At 44.4% G+C, this 26,488-nt stretch overlaps 1 protein-coding gene across 2 annotated transcripts; it reads left to right on the top strand.

Moving 5' to 3' along the window:
* Positions 1-1,096: 1,096 nt before the first annotated feature.
* PANX1 (pannexin 1) lies at positions 1,097-26,488 on the top strand. Of its 2 annotated transcripts, XM_041417059.1 has the most exons (5): positions 1,097-1,294; positions 10,755-10,894; positions 20,073-20,296; positions 21,757-22,427; positions 24,139-26,488. In XM_041417059.1, the coding sequence occupies exons 1-5, from the start codon at positions 1,114-1,116 to the stop codon at positions 24,222-24,224; spliced, it is 1,302 nt and encodes a 433-aa protein (XP_041272993.1). In that variant the 5' UTR covers positions 1,097-1,113; the 3' UTR covers positions 24,225-26,488. The 2 variants fall into 2 exon arrangements, with proteins under 2 accessions (XP_041272993.1, XP_041272994.1); XM_041417060.1 differs by lacking the exon at positions 20,073-20,296 and having other exon boundaries at positions 1,114-1,294; positions 22,220-22,427.

Here is a 26,488-nt window from a genome sequence, read left to right on the forward strand (position 1 = left end):
CTGTCAGACTGTGGTGGGGACATGAGTGCTGAGACAGCTGGGGCTCACCAGCCTGGAGAAAGTGCCTCAGGGGCTCTCCACAGTGTGTGCAAACAGCTGATGGAAGAGTAGCATGGACAGAGTCAGGGTGTTCTTGGCAGTGCCTGTTGAGATCACCTGAGCTGATGGGCACAAACTCGACACAAGAAATCTCCATTCAAACACTGCACCTGCATTGAGGCAACGACAGACATGAGTACAGACTGGGAGAACCCATGGAGAGCCCCCCTCACTGGGGGCTCTTGTGGATGAAAAGCTGGACATGAACAAACTGTGCTCAGAGTGCAGAAAGCTAATCTCATCATGGGCTGCATCAGAAAGAGTGTGGTCAGCAGGACAGCGAAGTGACTGTGCCCCCCTGCTTCAGTCTGTTGACACCCCACCTGGAGTGCTGTGTCCGGCTCTGGGGCCCCCAACACAAGAAAGACATGGACATGCTACAGCACATCCAGAGGAGGCCACAAACATGCTCTGTACAGGGGCTGGAACAACTCTCCTAGAAGACTAACTGAGGGAGTTCAGCCCAGAGAAGACAAGGCTCTAGACAGACCTCACTGTGGCCTTCCAGGACCTAAGGGGGCTTATAAAAAAGAGGGAGAATGACACTTTACAAGGACATGCAGTGATAGGAGAAAGGGGACTGGCTTTAAATTGAACGAGGGTGAGTTTAGAATAGATTTTACGAAGAAATTCATTACTGTGAGGATGGTGGCACAGGTGGCACAGCTTGCCTAGAGAAGTTGTGGATGCCCCATCCCTGGTGGCTTTTAAGGCCGGGCTGAATCGGGTCTAGTGGAAGGCGTTCCTGCCCACAGCAGCAGGGCTAGAACCAGATGATCTTTGAAGTCCCTTCTAAGCCAAGCCATTGTGCGATTCCGTGACCCCAGGGCTCCCGGCACTGCCCCAGTCGCCGTCCCGAGCCCCAGGACGCCGCTGCGCGCTCCCCGCCCCGAGCCGGGCGGGGGCGGGCCGGGCCGCGGGGGCGTTCCCGAGCCGCGCCGGGCGGGGCCCAGCCCGGCCTAACCCAGCACGGCCCGGGGCAGCCCGGCCCAGCCGTGCGGAGCCGTGCCCGCCATGGCCATCGCGCACATCGCCACCGAGTACGTGTTCTCCGACTTCCTGCTGAAGGAGCCGCCCGAGACGCGCTACAAGGGACTGCGGCTGGATCTGGCGCTCGACAAGATCGTCACCTGCATCGCCGTGGGGCTGCCGCTGCTCCTCATCTCCCTCGCCTTCGCCCAGGAGGTCTCCATCGGTAACTCCGAAGGCAGCCCCCCTTTCCCGGGTCCCGGCGCCTCCCGCGGCGGACAAAGGGCTCGGCGGGCGGGGCCGCGGAGCGGAGCTCCGGGCGGGAATGCTCGGTGGGGCTCGGCTGCGGCGGGGCTCCCGCTGGGGCGGGGCAGAGGGCGCCTCTGGGCCGCGGGAGGGAAAGCTGCCTCCCCGGAAAACAGCCGTCCTGGAGAGCATCCCTGGCAGCAGGCTCATCCAGGTGTGCCGGGCCGCCCTCCCCGCGCTTACCCGTGCCCTCCTCCTCGCTGGGGCATTCCCTGGCCTCTGCCGTTCTCTCGACTCCTCCCGAGCAGGAGCTTTGTCAGCCCAGCCGGCGCATCTTGTCCCGCGGGAGCGACGGGGAGCGCTGAAGCCGTGCCGCCCTTTGTTTCCCGGCGCAGCTCAGCCTGGAGCAGGCAGCCGGGATGTGTCCCGGGAGGTGCCCGTCTGCTCCGCTCCCGGCGCGTGTGGCGGTAGGATCTCGGTGTCGCCCAGCTGTCAGGGACAGGTGCCACGGAGCAGGGCTGTCAGAGCTCTGCCTGGCGCCGCAGGCGGCTCGGTGGGGCTGGTGACCCTCAGGACGGGCAGTGGGAGAGCTCTCTAAAGCTTTCCGCTGCTCCTATCCCCTCCTGCAGCTGTTCCCGCTCAGTTTTCAATTTCTGCTGTGACTCGGTAGATGAAGCTATGCTTTACAAGTAAAAGGCCAAGTTTCCCAATTATTTTACCATCTTTTTATTTACCAACCTCCCCAAGTTACAAAAGTGATCATGCAGCAGCCCTTGGCATGAGGAGTAGAACGAAATGATCTTTAAGGTCTCCTCCAACCCAAGCCTTCCTATGATTTGCTAAGAATAGCACTATATGAATGAAGATCTCAAAGGTGTATATGTGATGCTGTCCATTTTGAGACGGGGTGAATCACAGGATTTCCAGCCTTTCAAAGAGATAGCTGAATTTGCTGTACCTGTTTATCGGCATTCAGTGTCATATATGAGATCTCCATCATCTACAGGATTGCATGTCAGGAGAGTGGAGACTGGAATGGGACTTTAGATGAGTGCAAAAATCTGTGCAAAGCCATTATGAGTAGCATTAGTCAGATACCAATTGCTTGAGAGATAAGATGTCCCAGGTTGCTGTATTTACAAACAGCTACACCCCTATTGCACCAGATTGCTGTGGCCCACAATAACTGCATGGGGAAGTGAAGGACAACCAGACTGGGAATGCTGAGACCAGATCTGAGCCCCATGGCAGCTCTGTTCATCCAGAAACTGGATGGATACATCCATATTTTTGCACTCTAACCTGCTTCTTTTAGTTTTAGATCTGCTACTGATACATGCACATTTCTTCCTCTTAAAGCAATGAAAAAGAGGGTTTGCATTTCCATACAGTAGCTTGTTTGTGGGCCCCTTAATTCTTCTTTCTGCTTCTACTCTAGAATTGCTGGGTCCAGTTTGAAACAGTGCCTGGGTACCAATGTTTCTTTTATTTCTTGAATTTTACTCCCTTATGCAATGATCAAACACACAGTTGAACTGCAGAGTTTCGTAAAGTGTGCCTTTCTTTCAGATGAGTTAAGTTCTCATCTTTCAATTATTTCTAGTTGAATCTGTGAGTGCAGTAAATTCATAAAGCAAGAATAAAAACAAGGGCTGCATCTTGCTAATGTTTCTTTTTGTTTATAATCCTGAGAACCTGTTAGAAGGAAACACTGGGTTGAAAACTGAGCTTTTTTTAGTTGAAAAAGAAATATGCAAATAAATATGAGAAGTACTTGTTATTGTTATTTCCGGGCATGGGTGAAACGGCACCACGTGGTGTCCATACAGAAAGTGATAGTAAATCAGCCATGCTGCTGTGACAGCTGTCACCTATTGCCCAAACAGTCCTTGCAGCTCAGCAGGCTGGCTGCTTATGGGACACCCCAAAACTGCTTCCATTAAGGCATTTGAGGGAACACTGAGGATTTTAGGGACTGCAAATGCCTGGTTGTCTGTGCTGTGGTGTTCAGCTGGCGATGAAATAGACAGCAAGGTTTGTTTTCAAACACTTTGTGGTTTAATCACTCTCTGAAAAAGCTCAGGAGTGCTAAACTGAGCGAAAATGTCAGGGTTCATTTTTAGGTCTGAAAAAGAACAACTCAGAGGTGGCTGTGAAAGCGTTTGGTGGAAATACCTGCTCAGAGTACAAAAACTGAACACCCTTTCCAAAAATGAATGCTCAGCTCCTATTTCTGTTGGGATAATTGCATTCTTCCCACCTCAGGTTCTCTTGGCACCTCATCCTGTCAGCTTCCCTTCCTGCTGTGCTTTCCTGTTCCGCTGCAGTGTGGTGTCAGACACCTGCAATTTTCCTCCTACGCGTGGTTGCTCTTAATTGTGCAAAATCATTAAAATGCTTACAAAGGCTATGGAAGTTTTCTGAAGCCACCAAGTAACTTTTAGTTTTGATGGGAGTTTCAGGAAATAAATGAGATTCCAGCTGAATCACAGAGGATTTCTCTGCTGGAGGCATGGAAAACCCAGCTGTAGCACCCAGCGAGTGAGCAGTGCTGAAACTCTGGGGTTAGTGCCTGCACCCTGCTTTGCCATTCTTCAGGGGCAGGAGGAGAACTAACCTGAGTTTACTTTTTGCTATATTTTAGAAACCTATGGGCAGTTGTAGTTTTGTGAGGATTTTAAGCTGGTTCTGGTAGTAGTTAAGCAGTGACTGACCTGTTGTCTGCTATCCCTGGGAGTGCTTGCTGCTTGAAATCCCGCATCTGTTACCTCTTTGCAGCTACACCTTGTTTTATACAATTTTACATAGTTTTATGCAATTCTATATATACTGGGAATGGAAAAATGGAAATAATAGGATTGTGAGGATTGTATTGTACATGTATATTTCTTATATCATGGCTTGGTATTATTTCTTTATATTATTTGGCAGTTCTTGGGTAAATGATACTAGAGGTGGTCAGATAGTGTGGTAACAGAAACCACCTAAATATAGCTAAATCAGCAATTCTTCTTACAAAGGGGAAAAAAAAAAAAACCCTGAAAGATGGGGCATCCTCAGCAGTGTATGAGCCAGAAATGAATAGAGTTTTATCTGTGCCATTTTTAGTAAGAACAGCTCTGAGTCAGGATTGAGATTCCAGTTTCTGAACTCAGACTGTGTATTGCAAGATGCGCTTTCTTACTGTAAACACTTTGGCTGAAAACATAGATATTTATTTATTTATTTATTCCCAGGGTCGTGCCTGGAGCAGGATGCTGCAGCCCTGAGCAGGTACAGTCAGATGAGCAGAGAGGAAATTGAAACAAACTGCTTTGTTTTGGCCTCTGCCAAAATTCAGCATAATTCTGGAAAAAGTATCAATGGCTGTCTCAGTTTGCAGCTGAAAGAAAAGCAGATGTGAGAGCTATCCACTCAAGATCAAATATTTTCATTTTTTTCTGTAGGAAGGCAACTGTGAGCTGCTCATCCAGGTTTGTCACCAAATTATGTTTGACCTCCTGCATACAACAGCTTCCAGGCACAGCTGTGCGATGGGCAGCATTCCCTGCAGCCTGTCTGGGAGGCGATGGCTGGGAAGGGACCAGAAGGGAGGGAGAGAGCGGAAAGAAGGGAATTTTGTGGTGGCCACAGCAGCCCTTACATGTTTGGTTTGGGTGTTGGTTGTGCATGGCTCATACATAGCTGGGATGAAGTAATCCACGTGTTTGAGCATCTCTGTTTTATCATGTAAGAAAACACCTTGTAAGCCTTTCCAGGACACAGAAGCCATCACATGTTGAGTGTAGACAGCTGGGAAACTTGGTTATAATCATAATGAAGGCTTGTTTGGTGCAGCTGGCTTATCAGTTGTGGCAGGATGCTGGGCTAGGAAGTACCAGACCATGGGCCAACCCACAGCATCTGCATGAATCTGTCAAAATGGAGATTTGTTGCACTAAAACCATCTTATTTCCCTCTGGTGCTCTCTGGTGTATCTTACCATGCTGGAGGATGCTCAAAGGTGGGAAGGTGGAGCCTTGCCTTATGCTCTGCACACCATGGGGTTAATGTCCCCATTGACCACTTTGGACTTGCCCAGTGGTGGCAATCCTTACTTGCCCTGCTCATTTTTCACCCAATTTATGGGCTCTTTTTTCACCAAGTTTGTTTTTTTTTTCGTTTCCATCCTTGCAGTTGGCTGCCTGTGGGATTTGAGGTGCTTTGGCTGGCAGAAAACACAGTGTGAAGGGTGTTAGTGGGGAACTCTGGGTGCTGCATCCCAGAAGCTTTTGTGGGAGCCACGATGGCATCAGTGCATGTCCAGCTGGGCCTGTGTCTCTCTAGATAAGTTAATAATGTGTCTGAAGTAGTCATGAGAATAAAATGTGTAGAAAAGGGAAAAAAAAAACCCCGCCCAACTGTGAGACTAAATCACAACAAATATACTGAAAAATAGTTTTAACTCTTGAATTGGGCTCTTTTCTTCTCTTGTACCTCCCTGTTTGGTCCTCCTTGCTGATGTCACTCTCCCTTCACATTCACAAGTTCCTGGGGAGGCTCTTAGGAAATAATCCTATCTTGTGACTTCGTAAGAGCTGGGGGCTAAAATTGTGTTGGGTGTAATTAAGCCAAAGACTATTACTATGGCAGCTGCTGGCTGAGAGCTGGAAAAACGCCTCCCAGAGCTGCTGAAGCAGGCTGTGTGCTAATAGCTGACTGTTGCACACCTTGCATTTAGTTCAGCAGGATGCTGTGAAACGCAGGGCGTTAATGAAGAACTGAGACAGCAAGTGTGTGAGTAGACTCAGCCCAGAGCAGCCAGACAGGCTGAGCACTCCTGTCAGAGAGGTGCAGATCCCAGCAGGATACACTGTGCTGCTCTTTGGTATGTAAGGAGTGCTCAGGAAAGAGCAGAAGTTCCAGCATCAGGCACAGGCCTGCCTGGGCAGCCAGGGCAAACTTGTAAAAACATTTGCTTTAATATCAAGTTCTAAACTGTCATTGTGTGAGCATCTTCAGCTGTTGGTAAGATTTTTTCTGTTTAACTCCTATAGAGCCAGCTTTACACTTCCTGGGGAAATGATGGTAAGCTGCTTTAGCTGCCAGAGTAAATGTAAAAATCATGGGCCTCTGGTGTTGCCTGAGATTTGGGGTACCACCCATGCTGGCAGGGAAGCTAGATGGTCATTGCCACTGTTTTGTAATGCTTCTCCTTCAGATGAAGGGAAACTTTCTTTGTTTTCCTTAAATCTCAGTGGTGGAAATGTAATTCATAATTCCTATTCCCCATGAATCAAAAAATTTATCACTTGATAAATACCCAGTTCTCTTCCCACTGCGTGATTTTGAGACTTCTCTGAGGGGTAACTTGCAGCCCTGTAGAGAGAGAACTATACCTGCTAATTCCTCTGACCCACTTCGCTTAAACATTGTATCACCTGAGCTTTACATTCTGCTCATACTCCTTTGCCAAAGTACCCCTGGGAAGAGGTTCTTTTCTCCAGTCTCTTCACTTTTCTCCACCCGTTTGCTCCATACTTTCTTCTTCAACAGATTCTGTTTCACCCAACCTTCTACTTTGCTCATTCCTTCTGGTCTGCTCTCCACGTGTACATTTGTTTGGTATGCATTGGGATGCCTTTTTTCATTCTTCAAAATATTTTTTTTAATGTTGGTGTGGAGGATGTGTGTTGGATGGTGCCTGGCAGTCGGTGCATTGTCTATGTGTGCCTTGATTTTCTTGTTTAGGTTTTTGTTTAGTGGCTACTAAAGGGCACAATTCTTGCTAGAGCAAATCAGATGTTTGAGTATCACGGCAAGTTCATTTTGCCTTGTGGAAAATTATAGTAAAAATTACTGGCCAGGTTTTCCTCCAGGTGTATGCAGATCTTTTTGCAGTAACTGCAGTGTTTTGGAAGCCAAATAATTACTTACTGAAGGTTTAAGCCTGTCAACTGCAATCATTTGATCCTGGTTCAAGAAGAATAGTTAAGCCTATGATTAACATTGATTTTTGAATGTCCTGTCTGTTAGCTGCAGTTTCTTAATTAGATGTGTAAGTCAGCAGAGAGGTTTTGAGCCACTGAAGAGGAAACCAGTCTGGCTTGCTGGCTTTACCCTTTCTTTTGTAAAGGATGCAGCCAGAGGGTGCTGATCCCTCAGCTCAGCCTGCCTTGGATCCAGCAAAGCAGTCCAGTACTGAACAGGGATTCTCCTTTCAATCTGAGATTTCCTTGAGGTTCTGAGAGTTTCTTATCATACACAGATTTCCTGCATAGGAGCTGCAGAAGAGCCAGTTGCAGGGGAAAAAAAGGTATTCCTAGTCCAGATGTGGAGGCAATAGCTGGAAGTTTGTTGGCAAAGCACCCATGAAGGTGCGCCACAGCTCATCCTTGCTGTGCACTGGCTGCAGTGACTCAGGCTTGTACTCTGCACTCAGTTGCATGCCTGCAAGTAATTCCTGCTGCCAACAACCAGCCCCATCTGGTAATCTTAGTGCTCTTGGAAAAGTGTCATTTCATCATATGTGGCTGCACCCCTGCTGCTGCCTTAGTTTTCTGCAGGTCTTTCGGGGGGGGTTTGTCTTTAGGACAGCCATCATAAATGGCATTTTTTTAATCCTCATTTGTTTGCAAAAGTAAAAGTCAAGTCCTTATTGCTCCCTCTCCAAAGCTAATTTAGTATCAGGAAATGATTACAGAAAGAGTCTGTTGCCAAGAGTAATGATAAATTGGCCAAAGACTGTTGTGGCAACTGCTTAACAAATGCAGTCTTTTGTTATTCCTCATCCTTCTTGCTTGTGTATTTTATCTCCCTGTTGTTATGGGCTTGTTAGCTGCTTTTCTCTTTCCCAGGCTATTACTTGTGGGAGCAAGGGAAGGCAGTGGCTTCATGTCACCAAGCCAGAAGGCTGTTCCTGTGGTAGCAGAGGACTATTAGCCTCTCATAAACCAGCCTTGTGCATAGCTCTGTGCAGAGCCAGTCTGTGGAAGGCATGTAGCCCTGTGCCAAATTTCTCTAATAGAAACTACAGATTTTCTTTTCAACTTCCTCCAGAATAGTCCAACATAAAGTAAATTATCTCTCTATACTGCTGTTACTCCTTTGGAGGAGAGAAGGAAGGAAGGGAAAAAAGATGGAAAATGATGACGATTTTCTGAGGCATGTAATGGTCTGTGTTTTGCATGGATGATGCACAAAAATATCTTCCCTATATAAGTCCTAATATTACTACCATTACTGCAAAGTTGTAATTTGAATTAACAGGTGTTTACAAACAAGACTGCAATCAGATGGTTAAAAACTAGTACAACAAGTGGAGTGTCCCCCTGCTTGAGGCTGAGCTCCATCTGCTTGGCTCCCAAGTCAGGTTTTTAGTGTCCCTGCTGAAACACTGGGGGTTGTGAGTGATGGTCTCTGCTCTGCTGCAGCATTGGCATTGCTGTAGCTATTCTGGTGTGAAGCTGTGCACATGACATTTTGGAGAAGGAGTCTGGATGCCTTTTTCATCCCTAGTTTTGGAGAAGAGGCATGCCTGCCTTTTTCCTCACTTCTGCCTTTCAAACACTCCATCACTTTAAGTGGTGTTCCACCCGTTAATGAGAATGAACACATGGAATGTGTTTCTTTTTGTGGATACACAAACATGAATAAGACAAAGCATCTTTCTGAACACTCCATTGCTCTTCCTTTGAAAAGGTCCCTTGTTTGCTGCTCCACACTGGGCACAGCCACCAGCAGGAGATTGGTTAAATGATGAGAGCAGGGCATGAATGGTCCCTATCTAGTGGACAGCAGACATTAAATGCTTGCTTTTTTCTTTGCTTTCTTTCCCCCCTCACTTTTTTTTTTCTGCAATATATTGTTTCTTTGGTTTCTACAACTAATGGAAGTCATCTGGAAAACAAAAACTCCCCAGGCTTTGGGGGAGTGCAAGTGCTTGTGTGGTGCCAACTTAGCTAAATCACGTGAGCTTTGCTCTGATAAACAGTGACTTGTTTTCCATAAGGGAGACTTGTGACAGGTCAAACCATGATGATCAAACCATGTCTTTATGATACTACAGCCCTAGAAATAATTATAATAGTGACTCATGTGGAAAGGCTTTTATTCATAAAGCTCCTTGACTACATTGTAAAGAGGCTGTACAAGTTACAAGGCGAATGCAGTTGGCTCCTTTTCCAAAAGAAGTTGTTATTCTCTGAAAATCAAACTAGCTAAAATGCAGGACAAATTATACAGGCTTATTTTATATACTTACTCCCATAAAGCACAGAGCAATTCCATTAGCATAACTTAGATGAATGTGTTAAAGGGAAAAAATATAGCAGATTTTCCCCTGTTGGTCTTTTGATATTGGCAGAAGTGTCGCACTTAGAAGAAATGTTCATGGAAGAGCCATGTCCACTCTGTGTAATTATTTGGTGAAATGACTGTCCTGTTGCAACATTTCTGAAAGCCTGGTGGAAATGTATGTGTGTTGGGGGGATTGCTTTCACCATCAAAGCTGCAGGAAGAAAGTTGAACCCCTTCATCCTGTTTTACTGGCATTACCTGAGGAGCCACTGGTACTCCATGCCCCATAACCACTTTTCCTTGTTGAAGTATGCTGTGGGAGGAGTCGCCTGGTGCCTGTGACTGGCCAGAGCAGAATTTGACCCTTAGGCTGGTAAATAGCTGTTCTTGCTGTCAGTTGGGGCCTTGATCTTAATTTGAAGCTCCTGAGCAGCTGGAGAGGTCCTGGGAGTAAATGGACAGTGCTGTGCATAGTCTTGGACACAGCACCTCACTGCACTGATGAGGAGGGGCCTGGCACCCTTTGGAGGTATCTAGGGCCACAATTTCTCTGCCAAAAATTACAGGAGGAAATCCTTGTTTTCACAGATATAACTTGAACCCCTCCAAATAATGTGCAGTCTCAGAGGCAGAAGTAGCGGCACCCTGGGAAAACCTGCCCTTCCATCATTGCAGGGACTGCTGGGCTGCAGGAATGGTGTTGGAGGTCTTGTTAGAGTAGACATGTGAGCTGTAGGTTGTGCTTTTGGGAAGCTGTGACACGATAGTGTGTGATGGTGTTTGTTGCCTCGGGCCTGATCTGGTCACACTTTGTATCTGTTAGTTCTCCTTTGGCCAACCTGGGTTAAGTGCAAGTGCGAAAGGTCTTAAATGTCACATCCCCCACAAGACTTACAGAAACTGGCCTAGAAGATAGGTGTTCTAATGTGCTGTCTCAACCCTTAGGAACATCCTTAGATGGATCCCTGTGGGAGTTACAGCCTTTGGGGGCAGTGGGAACTCAGGACCCTCCTCTCTGCAGGATTGCTGGGCTTTGTCTGATCGCTTAACCTGATAACTTTGGATACCATAACATCTTAAATGTGGGCTTTTCTTCCTAAACTTGTTTTCTGCTTTTTTAAAAATCTTTTGAGGCTGCAATAACTTTTGCTTTGTTTTCCCAGGCGCTCAGATAAGCTGTTTTGCACCCAGCTCTTTCTCCTGGCGACAAGCTGCTTATGTGGACTCCTACTGCTGGGCAGCTGTGCAGCAGAAGCAAGCATCCCACAACAACTTGGAAAACATACCCCTGTGGCTGCATAAAGTATGTATGGGTCTCCATCTCCTGGCAAAGTTATTCCCATGTAGAAACCTACCTTTGTCTCACTTTTCTTGTTTCTCTGCTCTGCTGTAGTCCTTGCTTTCAATTTGACTCTGTATTTTTAGAACGTTTTCTTTCCCTGACTTCCAAAGAGGGTAGTGCTAGAGAAGGTATTTTCTGCTTTTAAATAAAGGGTCTGATAAAATAATCTGACACAAGAGAAATGTTAATGTTGCTGTGTTGTCCTGGAGTGAATGCTTCACCTGGCTTTAGCCAGGAACTATTTTAAAACTGGAATACAGGACACAACAACTACCTTAATGCTTGTAAAAGCTTATTTTAGGAAAACAGGGTAATAAAAACATTTTATATTTTTATTGTGTTACTCTTGGCCAGTTGTGCATGGAGAGAGAGACTTGTGGCTGATAGGCATTTTGGGGGAGATGAAATGAATCACTGGTACCAACAGGTTCAACCCCTGTCTTCAGCGTGCTCTTCTCCATGTCCGCAGGCCAACCGTGAGCTGGCTTTCATTGCTTCAGGTAAAGCAGTATCATATAAAGCACAGAAGGAGATTTATTTTATGGGTTAAAAGTGCAGTAGGTATTGAGATACTTGAGCTGGCTCAAAGCAGTTAGCTGGGGTTTGGCAGGAATTACACACTGGGTTAATGCCATGACAATGCCTGGAGCTGACTCAACTCGAGAGGCAGCTTTGGCCTGCTTGAGCAGTGCTGATGCCAAAGTCAGAAATGCTTGCTGGGCTCTGCAAATTTGTGTTCTGCCTTCCTCAGCCCTTTTATTACTTGCCCCAGCAAATAAACCCCTGGCATCTGGGAGCAGAGGAGAACCTGGTGCTAGAGGGAGCTCAGGTATGAGACCAGCAGCACCTGTATTTCTGGCTTTTGCTTCTGTATCCTGAGCCTCAGATTTTATTATCCAGTCATCTGGTGGTATAATCTCTGAGATGCTATTCAAGCCTGTCTCTGATTTGTTTGCTGACTCAAATCATTAATTGAGGATTTACTTTTGTCTTCTCCAGTTAGCCCCAGTGATAACCTTGACCCAATAGGCATGTGTTTCATGAGTATTAAAGCCGGACTCTGTTGGTTTCTAGCCTGGACTCTTCCTTGCGCAGTTAGGGCTCCACTTCAGCCAGACCTTCTACAGAGGCCAGTTGAAACTGGAACATCTCACAGTGCTGGAAACTCCACCTGCAAAAAACAAATTCCACCTTGCTGCCCCTTTCTTTGGAGGGAACGAGCTCTTGTTACCCAAATTTTTTGTGTTGAATTTCATGTGATAGTCACCTGCTGATAGCATTAAGTCTGCTTGTTTGGCAGCCACGAATAGCTTAAGGGCTCATACTTTTATGATGCAACCCATGTTAATTTGCTGACTAGTGCTGTATCAGAAATTGCTGCAGTTCTCCATGACGTGTATGGCATATGATGTTTCCTTGTAAATATCCTGCAGACTGTCTGCAGGAAGTGCATCTGCTCAGCTGGGCCAGGGGCTGTAGTGGGGGCTGGTGACTCATCTTGGATCCATGATTGGCCACCCACCCTCTGATCCAGACATTGGGAGCTGCAGGTGCTCTTTGGAGGTCAATACTAATATACTTCTGGTTGTTCATCAGCCTCCATGCTTTATGAGTTTACAGGGAAGGAGTGGTGTTACAGCTGTTTAACAGTGAACTTTGCTTCCCACTCTGGTATCTAAGGCTGTTCTTTGCATCCAGGGCCAACAGCTGCTCAGTGGTTTGGGATCGCTTCTGCAGTCAGACTTGGGTTCCCCCCCCCCCACCCTTGCACTGCAAAATATGTACAAGCTCATTGCTCTGCAGATTTTGGCTAGGTAATTATTTTAAAAATGGCTGGAGCAGAGCCTTTTGGGAGCACAGTGATGTTAAGGAGAAAAGGGAGACTTCCTGTGCTCAGGTTAGTGGAGACAACTCTGCATCTACAGGGATGTACACAGAGGGACAGCAGGGCTCATTAGGCCCAGTTATTCTTAACACTTAAAACTCTTTTCCTGCTTTCTGGGAAGCAGAGCTTCTATTTGCAGGGCATCTCATGTTCTTTCCACAACTGACTCACTTAGTATCTCACTATATTGGCATGCTGGAAGGCTCCATAAAAAACACTTAAGGAGGCATTGTATTAAGTTTTGGGGGAATGAGATTGTAGGCCCCATTACTGATTAAAATGGATGGATTTCCTTCTGGCATGCTCTCTGTGCTGTGTCAGAAGTACTGCCTCCTGGGGCAGTGCTCAGAGTGGCGCAGAAGGAAGTAGGAGCAGGTAGCTCTTTGGTGACAAAGCCACCATGTAGTGACCTGCACTGCTTTTGTTCTCAACATGTGGTTGCTCTGGAGGATTATCAAACTCTCCAGAGGTGTTTTGGGTTTGTGTTTTTTTTTTTTTTTTTTTTTTTTTTTCCAGAAAAACTGAAACCTTTCCATCTCCCTCCTATTTCAGAGTTCAAGTTTGCTCTGAGATTTTTGGTTTTTTGAACAGTAAAATGTAAGTTTCAGTTCTGAGCACTCCCTAAAGCTTGGCACCTTTACTGGTTGTCCTTTCTGCTCTAGGAGATCACTGCCAGGGGTTGAATTTATCAGTTTGGAAGCGGAAAAGGACCATACTGCAAACTTCTGGGTTCCTTGACTCTCCAGTGGTCATTGTGCTCCTAGAGGGTGCCCAGGACCTCTCTCCATGGAGAACAGGAGTTAGGAAATTTCCAGTGATCCTGGAAACTCCTCACACTGGATATTCCTTTGCAGGGAGCAAAATGATTTGTGTACTAAAATGCACAATTCAATGAACAAAATACCTGCAGGTGAATATAAAGAAGAGACTGTGGAAGGTCCTGCCTGTATTCTTAGTTTAATGCTAAGATTTCCTTCTCTTTGTCAGTGAAAGAGCTGTCAAAATGATTATATGGCTGAGTCCCCTGACAACAGTCCTCTTCAGGTTTTTCATTGAGGAAACTTACTCTGGTCAGACTTCACTATTTCGTTGCCTCTGTTTTGTTACGGGATTTTCCATTCAGGTTTAATTCCCTTAAGAGGTTTCTTGTGTCTGTCTGAAGTGTCAGAACAGAGATGTTGGTTTCTAGAGATGAGTGGTAAAGACAGACAGTCAGTGGTGATGGGGATGGAGGAGTTTTGTACTTGACTGCCCTGTGCAGATAGTTTGCTTATTGTCTCTAAAGGTGAGTGTTCCACGTCACAAGTTATTTTTGTAAAACTTGTCTTGATCCTTAACTGGAAGGAGAAGAAACGGTTTTGGCCATTGTGTGTGGGCAGTCCTCGCAGTCTAGTGGAGGAGGAGAGGAGGGGACTGCATTGTGAACCTTTTTAATCCATAGTGCACAGAGAAATTTATAAGAACTCAAGCAGGAGAACAGTGAGCATCATCTTACTGGCTCTTGATAGCAGCCAAGCAAGTTGAGGGGTGGTTGAACACTGAGTGATGACCACTTCATAGCCCTGAAATTTGGATTGCTAGGATGGAGCTGCCTATGACCAAGAGTCTTCTGGGGATTTTTTTAATGACTGTATGTTCTAGTCTGCTATAACTGGGGAGAAGCAAAGAAGATAAGGTAAGCAAAGAAGAGGTATAGGGTTGTTCAGAAAAAGGGGATTTGTACTCATATGAAGTGCAGGCAAACAATTCATCTGACTGAAAGAAGGGGGTCCTCACATGTGGCACAGCCAGGAGAGGTCAGTTGTCAGGCTCAGATCTTTCAAACTGCAGGACAAGTGCTTTGGGACCTGCTGGAAGCATTGCCTGCAGAGAGTGGGTCTGCAGTCTTTGTATGCATGAAGTAAAATTATGTGGAAACTCTCTCTTTTTGTAAAAGAAGTAAAGTTAACCATGGACCCTAGAGTTGTTCTTTGAGTCACTTGTCTGTGAATACGCCAGAACAAACCTTGGGGTTATTTATTATATTGCTGGTACAGGTATAATCGTGATTTTTACCTGGTTCTAGTGACTCATTGTTTGTGCAATTTCTTAGTTGACTGAGGGCTCCTCACATTTCACTTGTAAACCCTTCCCAGAGAGATTAAGGGCTGTCAGAGCAAGGACACCCATATGCAGATGCATTTACAAATAATTTTGTGTAAGTGTAGTGCTAGAGCTACTTCAGTCTGCGGCAGATGGAGTCATCCACTTCTCTTATAAGAGAGAAGCAACAATGTGTTAATACAAAGCAGAGAGTCAATGCAGTTCAATAAATGTGAATGTGGCAGGGGTTTATCGAGGTTCAGTGGGCAGACACATTTCAGTACTTAGTGCATAGAGGATAGAATGAGAATTGTTGGAGAGACCCTCCTGTTGAGTCATGAGTTTCAGAAAGGATTCCTTTGTATTCTGAATTTGTCAGAGGGGAGTTCAGGTGTGGATAGGTTCAAACTTAGCCCCAGACCTCTTAACAGTTTATGTCTAAATGATTGTATGTACACTGTCAGTCCTTTATATCACTTAGCTAAGATTTCAAGCATGCTGTTAATCACCTACAGATTGTGTGTTACAGCAAGGAATTTCTCAGCCTTGAGGAGTAACCTTGAGAGGTATCCCTGCTCAGGGGGAGAAGCTGGCATGCAGTCTGTAGCCATGCAGGAAAGCTTACCAGGCCCTGGGCTGCCCACTGCTTATGGAGTGTGATGATTGACTTGTGTACACCAGCAAGAGGTCTGGGTCACTGTTCCAGGCAGCCCCTGACTACCACGTTGCCATCTGTCCCCCAAAGTCCAGAATAAACTGGATACAGCCATCACAGCCTCCACTGGTGATGATGGCTTGAGCTTATTGAAACTGGAGAACAGTTTTGAAGCTGTATCAAAAAAGAAAGTATGTAACAGGAAGGTTAAAGATCACTTAGGGTTTGAGATTCACCTGTGGGTTTGGAGACAGGACCGGACCTCATTTGGAATGATCTGTCTTCTGTAGCTGTTTCTGCTGAGCACCTTCCATTGCTGCAAACAGGAACAGGGTCATATCCAGAGGGAGTTTAATGCCTTTGCTTCTGGAAACGTAATTACTGCCATTAGCCTGTCTGGGGACTAGTGCCTTTGCTTGGGCTTTTTCCAAAATTGGAACTGAAGAGGGAGACATCTCACCACGTTCATGTATTTTAATGACGGCACTTCAGTGCTTCACTCTTTTAATTGTCTGCCAGTTAATTTTCTCAAAGCTGTTACCCAGAACTGTGCAGCTCAAGTTTTGTGCTGTTGTACTTAAGTTACTCTCTGACCATGGTCAGGTAGGTGGAAGTCAGAATGCTTTCAGTCACTTGTATAGTGTTTGCCCAGAGGAAATAAGGACTGAAGATATAGTAAAATTAGAAAGCTGTTGTTTTCTAAATACCATTAAAGTTATTTTCATCTTCTTCCAGACATTTTTTCCAGACCCTGGTAAGCTTTCTGTAGATTAGGTCCTTGAAAATGCCCTTTGCGTCACTCCACCAATTCCAGCTATATTTTTTTGCACGATAAAAGCATATTTGAGGTTATAAAGCTGTTATTTTAAATGCCCTTCTAACTTATTTGCTGTGTATTTACTTCACCTTAGCTGAGTTGAAGCTGGTGATGACAGACTATTTTGTGCTTTAGTCTGATTTTATCTTTCACCTTCAGGGAAGTGTGGCACTCATGCATCTTCCAAAGACAGCCTTGTGATTCCAGCACCTTGTGTGCTTCTGCAGATGCACTGCTCAAATGCCTCTTCTTCTCTACCCATGTATATGTTCTTGCTGAACAGTAGCTGAGTACTAACAAATTTACTCAAACAGCCTGGAGTGTGCACAGGCCTCAAGGGCTTGTCAAGTGAATGACGTGCAGCAGTACAGGGGCAGCCTCTTGGCTTCCAAGTGCTCTGCCTCCTTGGGAGCCTGCTGTTCCCCCCAGTGTGCCATCAGACTAAGGGCCAAGCAAGGCAGGAGAACCTGCTTCCATCATCCTTAGCTTTCAGGAGCTCAGCAGGACACAGCAGAAAACTTACAGGGCACTGCAGTTTGAGTCCCTGCTGCACACACCACTTGCTTTGTCAGTCTCATGCGGAATATGTCGAGAAGGGACTTGATAACTGCACAGCAAAGGAAAAACTGAGTTTCACTTCTGGGCCAGTGTCTTCCTCTGGCATACCTTTGACCATACAGTTCTTGGGATCAGTGACACTTCCTTCTGCTTCAATGCTCAAACTGCCCAAGACTGAAGGGGCATTTCCTCCTTGTGCATTCGGCGCCTTGGGAGCAAATAAACCGTAAAACCATAAACCATAAAAGACAGGCTGATGGCACGTGGTTGTCTGTGCACAAATACCACAGGGTCCTCTTCTTAGAATGGGAAGTCATTGTGTTTGACTGTCAAATGTAGTCAGATGAGCTGGTCTGTTGCTCTGAAACCTAGGACTCATGCCAGATGACATTTTCACTTCTCCCTGTCATTCAAGACCTTAAATTTTAAATTTAATTATTCAAATCAATTTGCTGGTTATCTAAGCCTACTGTTAACAAGTGAAACAAGTGTATCTTTGATTTTTAAAAAAGCCAGGATCTGAGAAGGATGGAATTGTGCATCAGGTGCTGTGGGAAAGGTGACAAATAGAGACTTCTGTTCTAAGACATAAAGAGCTGCACTAATGATTGTGTACTGCTCCAGTTTTGAGACTATTCAGAAAAGAATTGCATAGAGTTCACTTACACTGCCATAAGCTGCAGCTTTGGGAGTGATGAGAGCCTGGCAAGAGGAAGCCCAGCAAATGCATTGTATATGTGCCTTTTCCCCAGCAGTGTGATGCTGCCAGGTGAGGAGGCAGTGGTGAAGGAGTTGGGGAGAACAGGAGGTGCAAGATGGCAGAGGCTGTTTTTTTTAAGGCAACAGCCTAATGAGGGCAGACATGGGAGGACATCTGGGATGGAGCAAGAGGGCTGCTGCCAATGTGCTACACAAGTGCAGAATTCTTTTGAGTTAGAAAGGAAGAAGTGGAGGCTGGAACAATGGAGGTTTGGGGCTGTAACTTCAGTGTGAAAACTATCTTGCTTATGTTTTGTAGTACTCGGGGTAAAGAGATCTCTAGGATTGTATGGGATACTGCTGACAGCGTTTCCAGTTTTGAGGGTCAGAAAAGGAATTAGTAAATCTTGTTATGCCTGTAAAATGTGAAAGAGTGAGTACTAAATCCTAGTGGTGTAAGCCAGTGTAAGGCATTTTGGTTGCTCCTTGCTAAATCAGATGTGTCTTTGTTGTTTCTTTCCCCACCTGGCATCAGTGCAAGGTGGCTCAGAGGTGTATGACACAGGTGTAAGTGAAGTCAAACAGCCTTTGCAGCTATGCAGGCAATCGTAAGCATTTCTTAAGACCTATGGAAAATGTGTTGCAGCAGCTTAGAGGAGCTTAAGTAAGTAAGAGATGGGTTCAAAGACAGATCGTTTCTATTTCTACATAATACAGAATTCAGAGGATTGAAAGAGCCTGGACATGAAACCATGAAGTTTTGGGTAAACCAAGGCATCAGGACTCAGACCTGGTGGCATTGTCCACAGTGATAAATAAGAAGACCAAATTCTTGTGTTGATGATGTGTCCAAAATACATGGACATGCCAGAGCTTAACATCTCGATTGGAAGGTCTACACCTGGGAGAAGGAAGATGATCTGGTGTTATCTGTTGTGTGCAGAGGAGAGGGAGAGGCAGTAGTGAGGGCAGAGCTCTGCACAGTTTTTGTGGGCTGCTCTGGGTAGGGGGAGTCAGTCATTTAAGGTCTAATACAGCATATGCATTCCTACTGACAGTAATAACACAGGATTTTGCTTTGATGGTAAGTGATATTAGAAGTAATTTTCCTGAATAAAATGTTCCATAACATCACATTACTTACTTTGTGCATGCAAAACTTTAATCTCTCTTGATTAATGCAAACACAAGTTAACATAGTTATATTAGGCCCAGATTTTCATCTTGTTAAATACCTGCAAATGTTCGTGTAGCTTTTCCACTTGCAGTGATTAATGACTTCAGTTCAAGCTTCCTCTGAAAATCTCCACTGGCTTTGCCAATGAACGTGCATGGGCACATGACTGTAACACTTATGATGTCTTATATCTGTTTCATATTTGTTCAACTGATTTAAAGTTCCTTATGAACTGATGCTAGATTTGAGTTGTGTGTGCTTGCTAGCAAAAGCTGAATATAATGAATTAGAGGTTGGCTGAATTTGCAGTACATTTCATTACCAAACTGCTTGTCTAACCAGGTCTTACATCGTGTCTCTGTAAGGGTAATATTATGTATGATTTTATGCTTCCAATATAATGTCAGAGTACATAGAAACACCATCTTTCCTGCAGCTGGGAAGAATCAGAGTTAAAATTGTATGACAAAAACTATTGATGAATAGAAGAAAGATGGAAAAACTTCAAACTTGTATTTTATACCTGCTTTAACCCTTTCCCTAAGCAGTTGTGACCATGTAAGGGCTGACTTCTCAGTGCTGCATTACCACCAGACCACTCTGATGCTGTGTGTTGGTTCCCATTTACATGTTATCTGAAAATATTTAAATACCCTGAAGTATTACATCACACCTATATCCTTTACAGTCACTGGATGCACTCTGAAGAGATGTGTGTTTGCAGGCAGAGGCAGAGCTGTAGCAGCTCTGTTCATTAACCTCCTGACAGCTGATGGAAAGCAGGAGAGATTTTGCTGGTATTTGGAGTGTTTTAGTTGCTGTGAACAGTGGTGACACATCGAGGAGGGAGAGTTGGATGATGCTGTCTTCTTTCAGTCAGCCCCTCTGATAGCTGCTTTGCTGTGCTATTTGTTTTTTCCCCAGGTTAATGCTGTATTTCTCAATGTCAGCTCCGGTGGTTCTGAATACGCAGAAATTGTTATCAGGATTGAAAATGTCATCAGGATCATGGCACCTTTTTTTTTCCTTCGGTGGGGGAAGCTCTAAGCAGCAGCAAAGTTGCTGGAGCTGTCTGAAAAGAGATTTTGCTTCCCTGCATATCCCTGCATATCCTTCCCTGCAATCCCATAACTAAAATTGGGTTTTAGTAGAAGGATTTAAGTAAAATTATAGGGATTTGCTAGGCCTCTAGGAAACATAATCCTTATGGGGAGTGATGGTGATAGACTAACATTTTACTTATGCAGGGTTTTTTTCTCCCTCCAGTTCTTCCCATACATCCTTCTGCTTGTTGCTATCCTGCTGTATCTACCATGTTTGTTCTGGCGCTTCACTGCAGCACCTCACCTTTCCTCAGACCTGAAATTTATTATAGAAGAACTTGACAAAGCCTATAACAGGGCAATCAAAGCTGCTAATAGCATTCGAAGTGGAGAGCCCAGAGACCCCAGTGACTTGATTCCAGCTGCTAATGAAAACTTGACACAGAGGTAAGATGTTGGGGCTTGGCTTTCTCTGCTCTTCAAGTTCGTGACAGATGTGACATCTGTACCCACTTAGAGATGTACTGCAAAGGTTTGAATGGTGACCTGACACAATTTTAAGTTTGGCTTAAAAAAAAGAAGATATCTGAAATGATTACTTTGGCCCTTGGAGCTGGAACTTTTCTTTTTTCAAAGAAAACATGTAATGAGCTCTTCAGATTACTTATTACCTGAGACGTTCTGATTTCTTTAGTTGCAGTAGGTGTTAAGTAGTTTTGCCCATCAGTGTAAGAAAAGAGACACTTCAGTCCTCAGTTCTCAATGTTCTTGACAGTCGCTTGCACACTGTCGAGTTACTTGTCATCTCCTGTTCTTTAAGATCTAGGTCTGCAAAGCTTCTGATCAGAAAAATGATTAAAAAACCCAAATGTCAAAACCCACAAAAGCAACCCCTTCCCCTTCTGATCAAGTTGGTGCACTGTTCCAACCAGATCCAGTTCCTGCTTCCTTGTAGGTCAAGGGTACCTGTTTCTATGTGGGGTAACAAGTAATGCAGCAGTCTTCAGTCTCTGTGAAATGTGGAGTTAGGTCTTGGCAAGTAAAAAGCCTTCTAGTGTTCTATTATTGAACAAGTGCTTGGAGAGTCTGCTTTTCTGCATGGATTTGCTTACTGCACCTGTTTCGTACTGGAAAAGAACAAAAATATTTTGTTGCTGTGAGGGCTATACTTTTTTTTTCCATTGTCCAGTGTTGGAACTCTTTTGTTTCTAAAGCGACTTTTCTGTATTAGAGTGTTGATATTTTTCATTTATCTGCTATTCTATTGGTTTTCTACTGACTTCAATAAAACTACCCTTGATCTACCTCAATAAGAGGATGTGAACATGTTGGAGTGCGTCCAGAGGAGTATTATCAAGATGAGTAGAGGGATGGAACACCTCTCCTACAGATACAGGCTGGGAAAGCTGGGGTTGTTCAGGTTGAAGAAGTGTCAGAGAGACCTTAAAGCACTTTCCAGTACCTAAAACTGGAGAGAGGGTTTTTAGAGGGGCGTGTTGTGATAGGACAAGGAGGAATGACTTTAAACTGAAAGAATGTACGTTTAGATTGGACATTAGGAAAAAATTCTTCCCTGTGAGGATGGTGAGGTTGGCACAGGTTGCCCAGGAAAGTTGTGGGTGTCCCACCTCTCAAAGTGCTCAGGGCCAGGTTGGATGGGGCTTTGAGCAGTATGGTCTAGTGGAAGGTGTCCCTGTCTGTAGCAGAGCACAGGGATTTGGCAGAAATATATGATGTTTAAAGAACCCTTCTAATGCAAACCATATTTGGTGGTGATTCTATGATTTTAAGAAGGTTTCCAACCTTTTATCTCATTTAGAGTACTAGGTTTTGTTGGTATTTGTGGTAGGTGAATGTTGCAGCCTCTGATCTGTATGATTTGATGGGATTTTTTTTCTCTTTTTCAGTTTGTGGGAAATATCTGAAAGCTACTTTAAATACCCAATTGTGGAGCAGTACCTGAAGACAAAAAAGAATTCCAAGTGCTTAATAATTAAATACATTACTTGCCGTTTGCTCACACTAATAATTATTTTCATTGCATGCCTTTATCTGGGCTACTACATTAGTCTCTCCTCTCTGAGTGATGAGTTTCTGTGCACTATCAAAACTGGGATCCTTAAGAATGACACAACTGTTCCAGAAGTGGTTCAGTGCAAGCTTATTGCTGTTGGTGTCTTCAAGGTACTCAGCTATATAAACCTGATAGTCTATCTGATGGTGATGCCCCTGGTAGTGTATGCAATGTTTGTTCCATGGAGGTGGAATTCAGGTGTTCTCAAAGTGTATGAAATCTTGCCAACTTTTGATGTTCTGAAACTTAAGTCAAATCATTTTGATGACTTAAGCCTTTACCTCCTCTTTCTTGAGGAAAACGTGAGTGAACTTAAATCATTTAAATGCCTCAAAGTGCTGGAGAACATTGCAGTTTCTGAGAAGTTTGATGTCATGCAGCTTTTGGTAAACCTTGGTACTATTAAGACTGATACCATAGATGGGAAGCCAGGGACTGCTGAGTTGGAGAAGCCTGAAGAAACAACTACAGAAGAGCTGGAAAAAGATGCAACAGAGTTACAAGGTAAGCTGATCTAGATGTGTATTCCTACCAAAAACTTACTAATATATTCTGTAAGGTAATGGACCTGCTTAGTCCTTGCTATGTTGCCTGCTGTGTAAGTGCTGTCACCTCAGAAGAATGTGGTGGTGTAAATCTGTGGCACAGCTGAACCCTGGATTGTTTGTTGGGTTGGTAGTCCTTGCTGGCACCTCTGCTCTGGCACTAACAGGCTTCATTCAGCTCTTTGAACTTTAACTGCCTAAGTTAAAGTTAAACTTAGTTAAACTCTCCCTGCACAGTAGGAGAGCTCCAGGGTGGGTCGTGCTTGAAGCTGCTAGGGTGAGAAAGCTGCTGGTTTCAGGAGAGAAAGCTGCTGGTTTCAGGACATTTCTTCAGAAATTGGCTCCAAAGTGTAGTACTTGCTGCTTCTGCTTCTATTCAGGCTTTGGCAGAAGTCGTGGGTGAATATAAAAATAAGTCTGATGCTCAGAAATGCTGCTGGCAGAGGAGCAGGAAATGACAAAAGAAGGGAAGTGGGACTGGGGTCAGTGAACACACTCCTGTTCCCGCTTTCGTAGAGAACAAGGAGATTGTAAAGTGATTTTTATCAAAATGGTCCAAGTCAATCTGGATTGATGCAATGGTTCTCTGGAAATCCCATCAGTCTGCACTTGAGCAGTCACTCATATACAATCCAGTCTAGGATTCTGTCCTAAAAATTGTGGCATATCTTAATTGTGAAACCAGTTCCTTCCTCAAGTGCAGAATTAGAGAAGCCCAATGTCCACGGAGAGGTATAAACCAAAAGTGATGGTGCTTTAAAACATTTAGAAGCTTACCTGAGTATGTGAGCACAATGCTGAGACAAAGTTCAAGAGGTGTTTCAAAGGTAGGAAAAGAATAAATCTATTTTCTCTTCAGAAAGCTATGCCCTGTAATTAATAAAAAAGAAGCATCAGTACCCAGGGGTTAGCTGTTCCTCTGTCCTTGAGTCAAGCAGTTGTGATAGGCTGAGATTTGGACAAGTCAGCTTATAAAACAGGAGAATTCAGAACAAACAAGGAGAATTCTTTTTGAACCAGAAGAAGCCCTTTTGGCAGCCGGCTCTTGTGCAGCAGCTTGGAGTAGTTCTGACAGCATATATAGTTTTCCTTTCAAATCTGTCCATTTTTGAAATACAGATGGGTTTGGAAGTAAAATATAAGAGCCTCAGTGGACATCTGGGCTCAGGGAGCTGAAAAAGTTAATTGAAAAAAGTTAAATTGAAAATCTGACTTATTTTTATCTGAAAGCCGAATTTTTGACATTGTTTTCACCTCACGAAAACACTTCAAAGATCTATTTTTGTCTAGATCAGAACAAGCTAATTCTTGACGCTCTGTTAAAATAGATTGCAGAAAGAAGCTGCTGTGTGCCTGACCAGCTCGGGCTGGTGCAGCCCCTCTCCTTCTGCCTGGGGACAGCTGCAGGCTCCACACCCATCAGCAGAGCTTCACCCACAGCTCATCATCTTTTCCTGTCCCTTCTGGTGTCAGCACGTTTTTATTAGGGGCTGTGTTAGCAAACCAGTGGTATGGGCTGGCTCTGGCAGAGTGGTGTGCAGGGCACCCGGGATTCCTGTGGGGACAGCACAGGCCAGCCAGCAGTGCAGCACAGGCAGTTCCTCTGTGCACCAGAAGCTGTCGAGTGCTTTGATGGCCCTTTCTCTTCTAAAGCTTTGCCTTCTCTTCAGTTCTGGCAGACCGTGATGCAAGTGGCAGTGTGAATACGAGAGAAGACAAGAGACTTCGCCAAAGACTTATAGATTCTTCGTGCTGATGCTTCCCAGCTGCAGGAGCCAGGAGCCCCTTCCCTGGGAAGGCTCCTCCACTGCACTCAGCGCAAGGTGCTGCTCTTTAATGCAACGTTCTGAGTCCCCTGACAGTTCCCCAGAGGCCAAACTGGTTTACAGACTATTTGTTATATAACAATCAGGAGTCATGTGCCTGAAAAAGCCTGTTGTACTCTTCCGTTATTTATTAAAAAAATCAAACCATACACGAGGAGAAAGAACAAAACAATTCTGTCATGAGTAACAAGTGGTGTGCATTGAATGCAGTTGAAGCTGGCAGCTGGACAGAGCTCACTCCATGCTGGACAGGGATGGGAAACATAACCCTGCAGTTAGCAAAGAGGTACGGCCCCATTGCATTCTGAAGCGTTGCTCTGCAGCAGTGGCCATCTCAGTTCTGGGGTTTAAGTAAATTAACTTGGGCTCTCTGACCTGGAAAAGAGGGACTGGGGATGGGGTTTTATAATGAATCTGGTTAATCTGTCCTGGGTGGTGGCTGCCACTTGCACTGCCTGTGTCTTCAAGGAAAAATAGAGGTTACCCTGTTCAGCCTGAGATGTCTTGGTTAGTCATCCCAACATTGATGTCTGGGATTAAGTACTTGACACTGGTGGAAAAGAAACTACAAACAGTTTTAGTGTTAAGAAGGTACTGTAAATATTAGGGATTTTGAATTTTCTATGTATTAATAAATTAATATGTTTTAACATTTTTTTACAAAATGTAATGATGTGTAAGCTAAGTGTTGGTTTAATTTCTATCCCTCAGTTGTTTAGGTCTTTGTCTAATAAATTTGCCTTGGAGTTTTGGACTGAAGATCAGTGAAATTGGTTATATTTTTGTAATGGTTTATTGAAATTGTTTTGTAATATTTTTATGTGTAGAATTTTTCTCAATGTGTTTGTAGTATCAAATGCAATATTAGTTATGCTGTTTTCCAAACCACACTTGAAAAAACAATGTTGCATTAAAGTAGCATCCAAATGCCTCAGCAGAGCCAAGCACCCGACAACCAAGGTGAAGTAGATGTAAATACTCTGAAAGGTTGTTCTCCCCCACACACATTGTGACTGTATTTTAATTAAAGATGCTTAAGTGTATTGGAACAGACAAAATAAGGACGAGTGTTTGTATACATAGGTTTGTTATCAGACCATTTGGAGAAAGTAGAATTCAGCTTTAATGTTGTCCCTTCTGCCCAAGACCTCAGCCTTCACTGAGTATTAAAATGACCTCTGTCTTGAAATACTAGATGCAAGGTGAGGTGGGTGGGGAGCGTGAAGCACCACAGTGGCAGTGTATATCTTTCACAAATGTGATATACTGACTTGTTTTTCTGTATTGTCCATGAAAGTGAGGTGACTTACCTGTCACCTCTTCCAAGGTGGCTTTTTAAACAAAGGAGGGCATTTTTTATGGCCAGGTAGGACTTCCATTTTCCAGTTCCATAGTGTCACCCACTTTTGTGCTCTTGTCTGCTAGCACTCTCCATATGGTTGTGGATGAGGGGCAAACAGGAGTAAATGGTGTTACCATTTTTGCACAGAACACTTTATGTGCTGCAGCAGATTTCAGAGATTGTGCCCATAAATCAATCTGGCAGCTGCTGTGAACAAATGGATCTGAAAGTGCTGCTGTGCTACACTTAGGGCTAATATTACGAGAACTCTTCCTTTTTCTTACGGCTTTCAACTAAGACAAGCCTTATTTTAAAAGAAGTCTTTAAAGCCATAGTTATATGCTACCTCTGCCCAGGACAGCAGCACAGCTGTAATCCTTATGTCTCTTGCATTACCAGCACAAAACAGGGCTTATGTTGGACACTGGTGGTCCACACTGCTGAATTTTACTGCCATAATTCTGCCACCAAGCCTATGATCCCTTTGACCTTTCCTAGATTCTCTCTGGCTGTGCTGATGTGTTGCTGATGGTCCTTTGTATGTAGGCAGTGCAGGTGCACATTGTGCATTGTATGTCTTGGACAAGGAGCTGTAGTGCAATACTAAGATTTTGTGATGTGGATGTGTTTGAACTGTTTGATGTAAGTGGAGTTTTCAGTCTTTAAAATTCAAAGCTCCTGAAAGCCACATGTTCATGTTTCATGTTGGATATTTACCTAACTTTTTACTAATTCTCCTTTTGTATTTAAAAATATGACTTGCTGCAGTGAATCTGTTGTTGTCCTCTATAAAGTGTTCAATAAAATGCCCATCAATCCTCCTTGGTTATATCAATTATAAAATAAAAAAAA

Source organism: Onychostruthus taczanowskii, unplaced genomic scaffold, assembly GCF_017590055.1.
Source record: "Onychostruthus taczanowskii isolate IOZ18803 unplaced genomic scaffold, ASM1759005v1 scaffold54, whole genome shotgun sequence".
Taxonomy (NCBI): Eukaryota; Metazoa; Chordata; class Aves; order Passeriformes; family Passeridae; genus Onychostruthus; species Onychostruthus taczanowskii.

Bases quoted from the DNA above. Each gene is read 5' to 3' on its own strand.
- PANX1 (XM_041417059.1), top strand. From the start codon at position 1,114: ATGGCCATCGCGCACATCGCCACCGAGTACGTGTTCTCCGACTTCCTG. The intron at 10,895-20,072 runs GTATGTATGGGT...TTCTCCCTCCAG, and splicing joins TACCCCTGTGGCTGCATAAA to TTCTTCCCATACATCCTTCT. The intron at 22,428-24,138 runs GTAAGCTGATCT...CCTTCTCTTCAG, and splicing joins AGATGCAACAGAGTTACAAG to TTCTGGCAGACCGTGATGCA.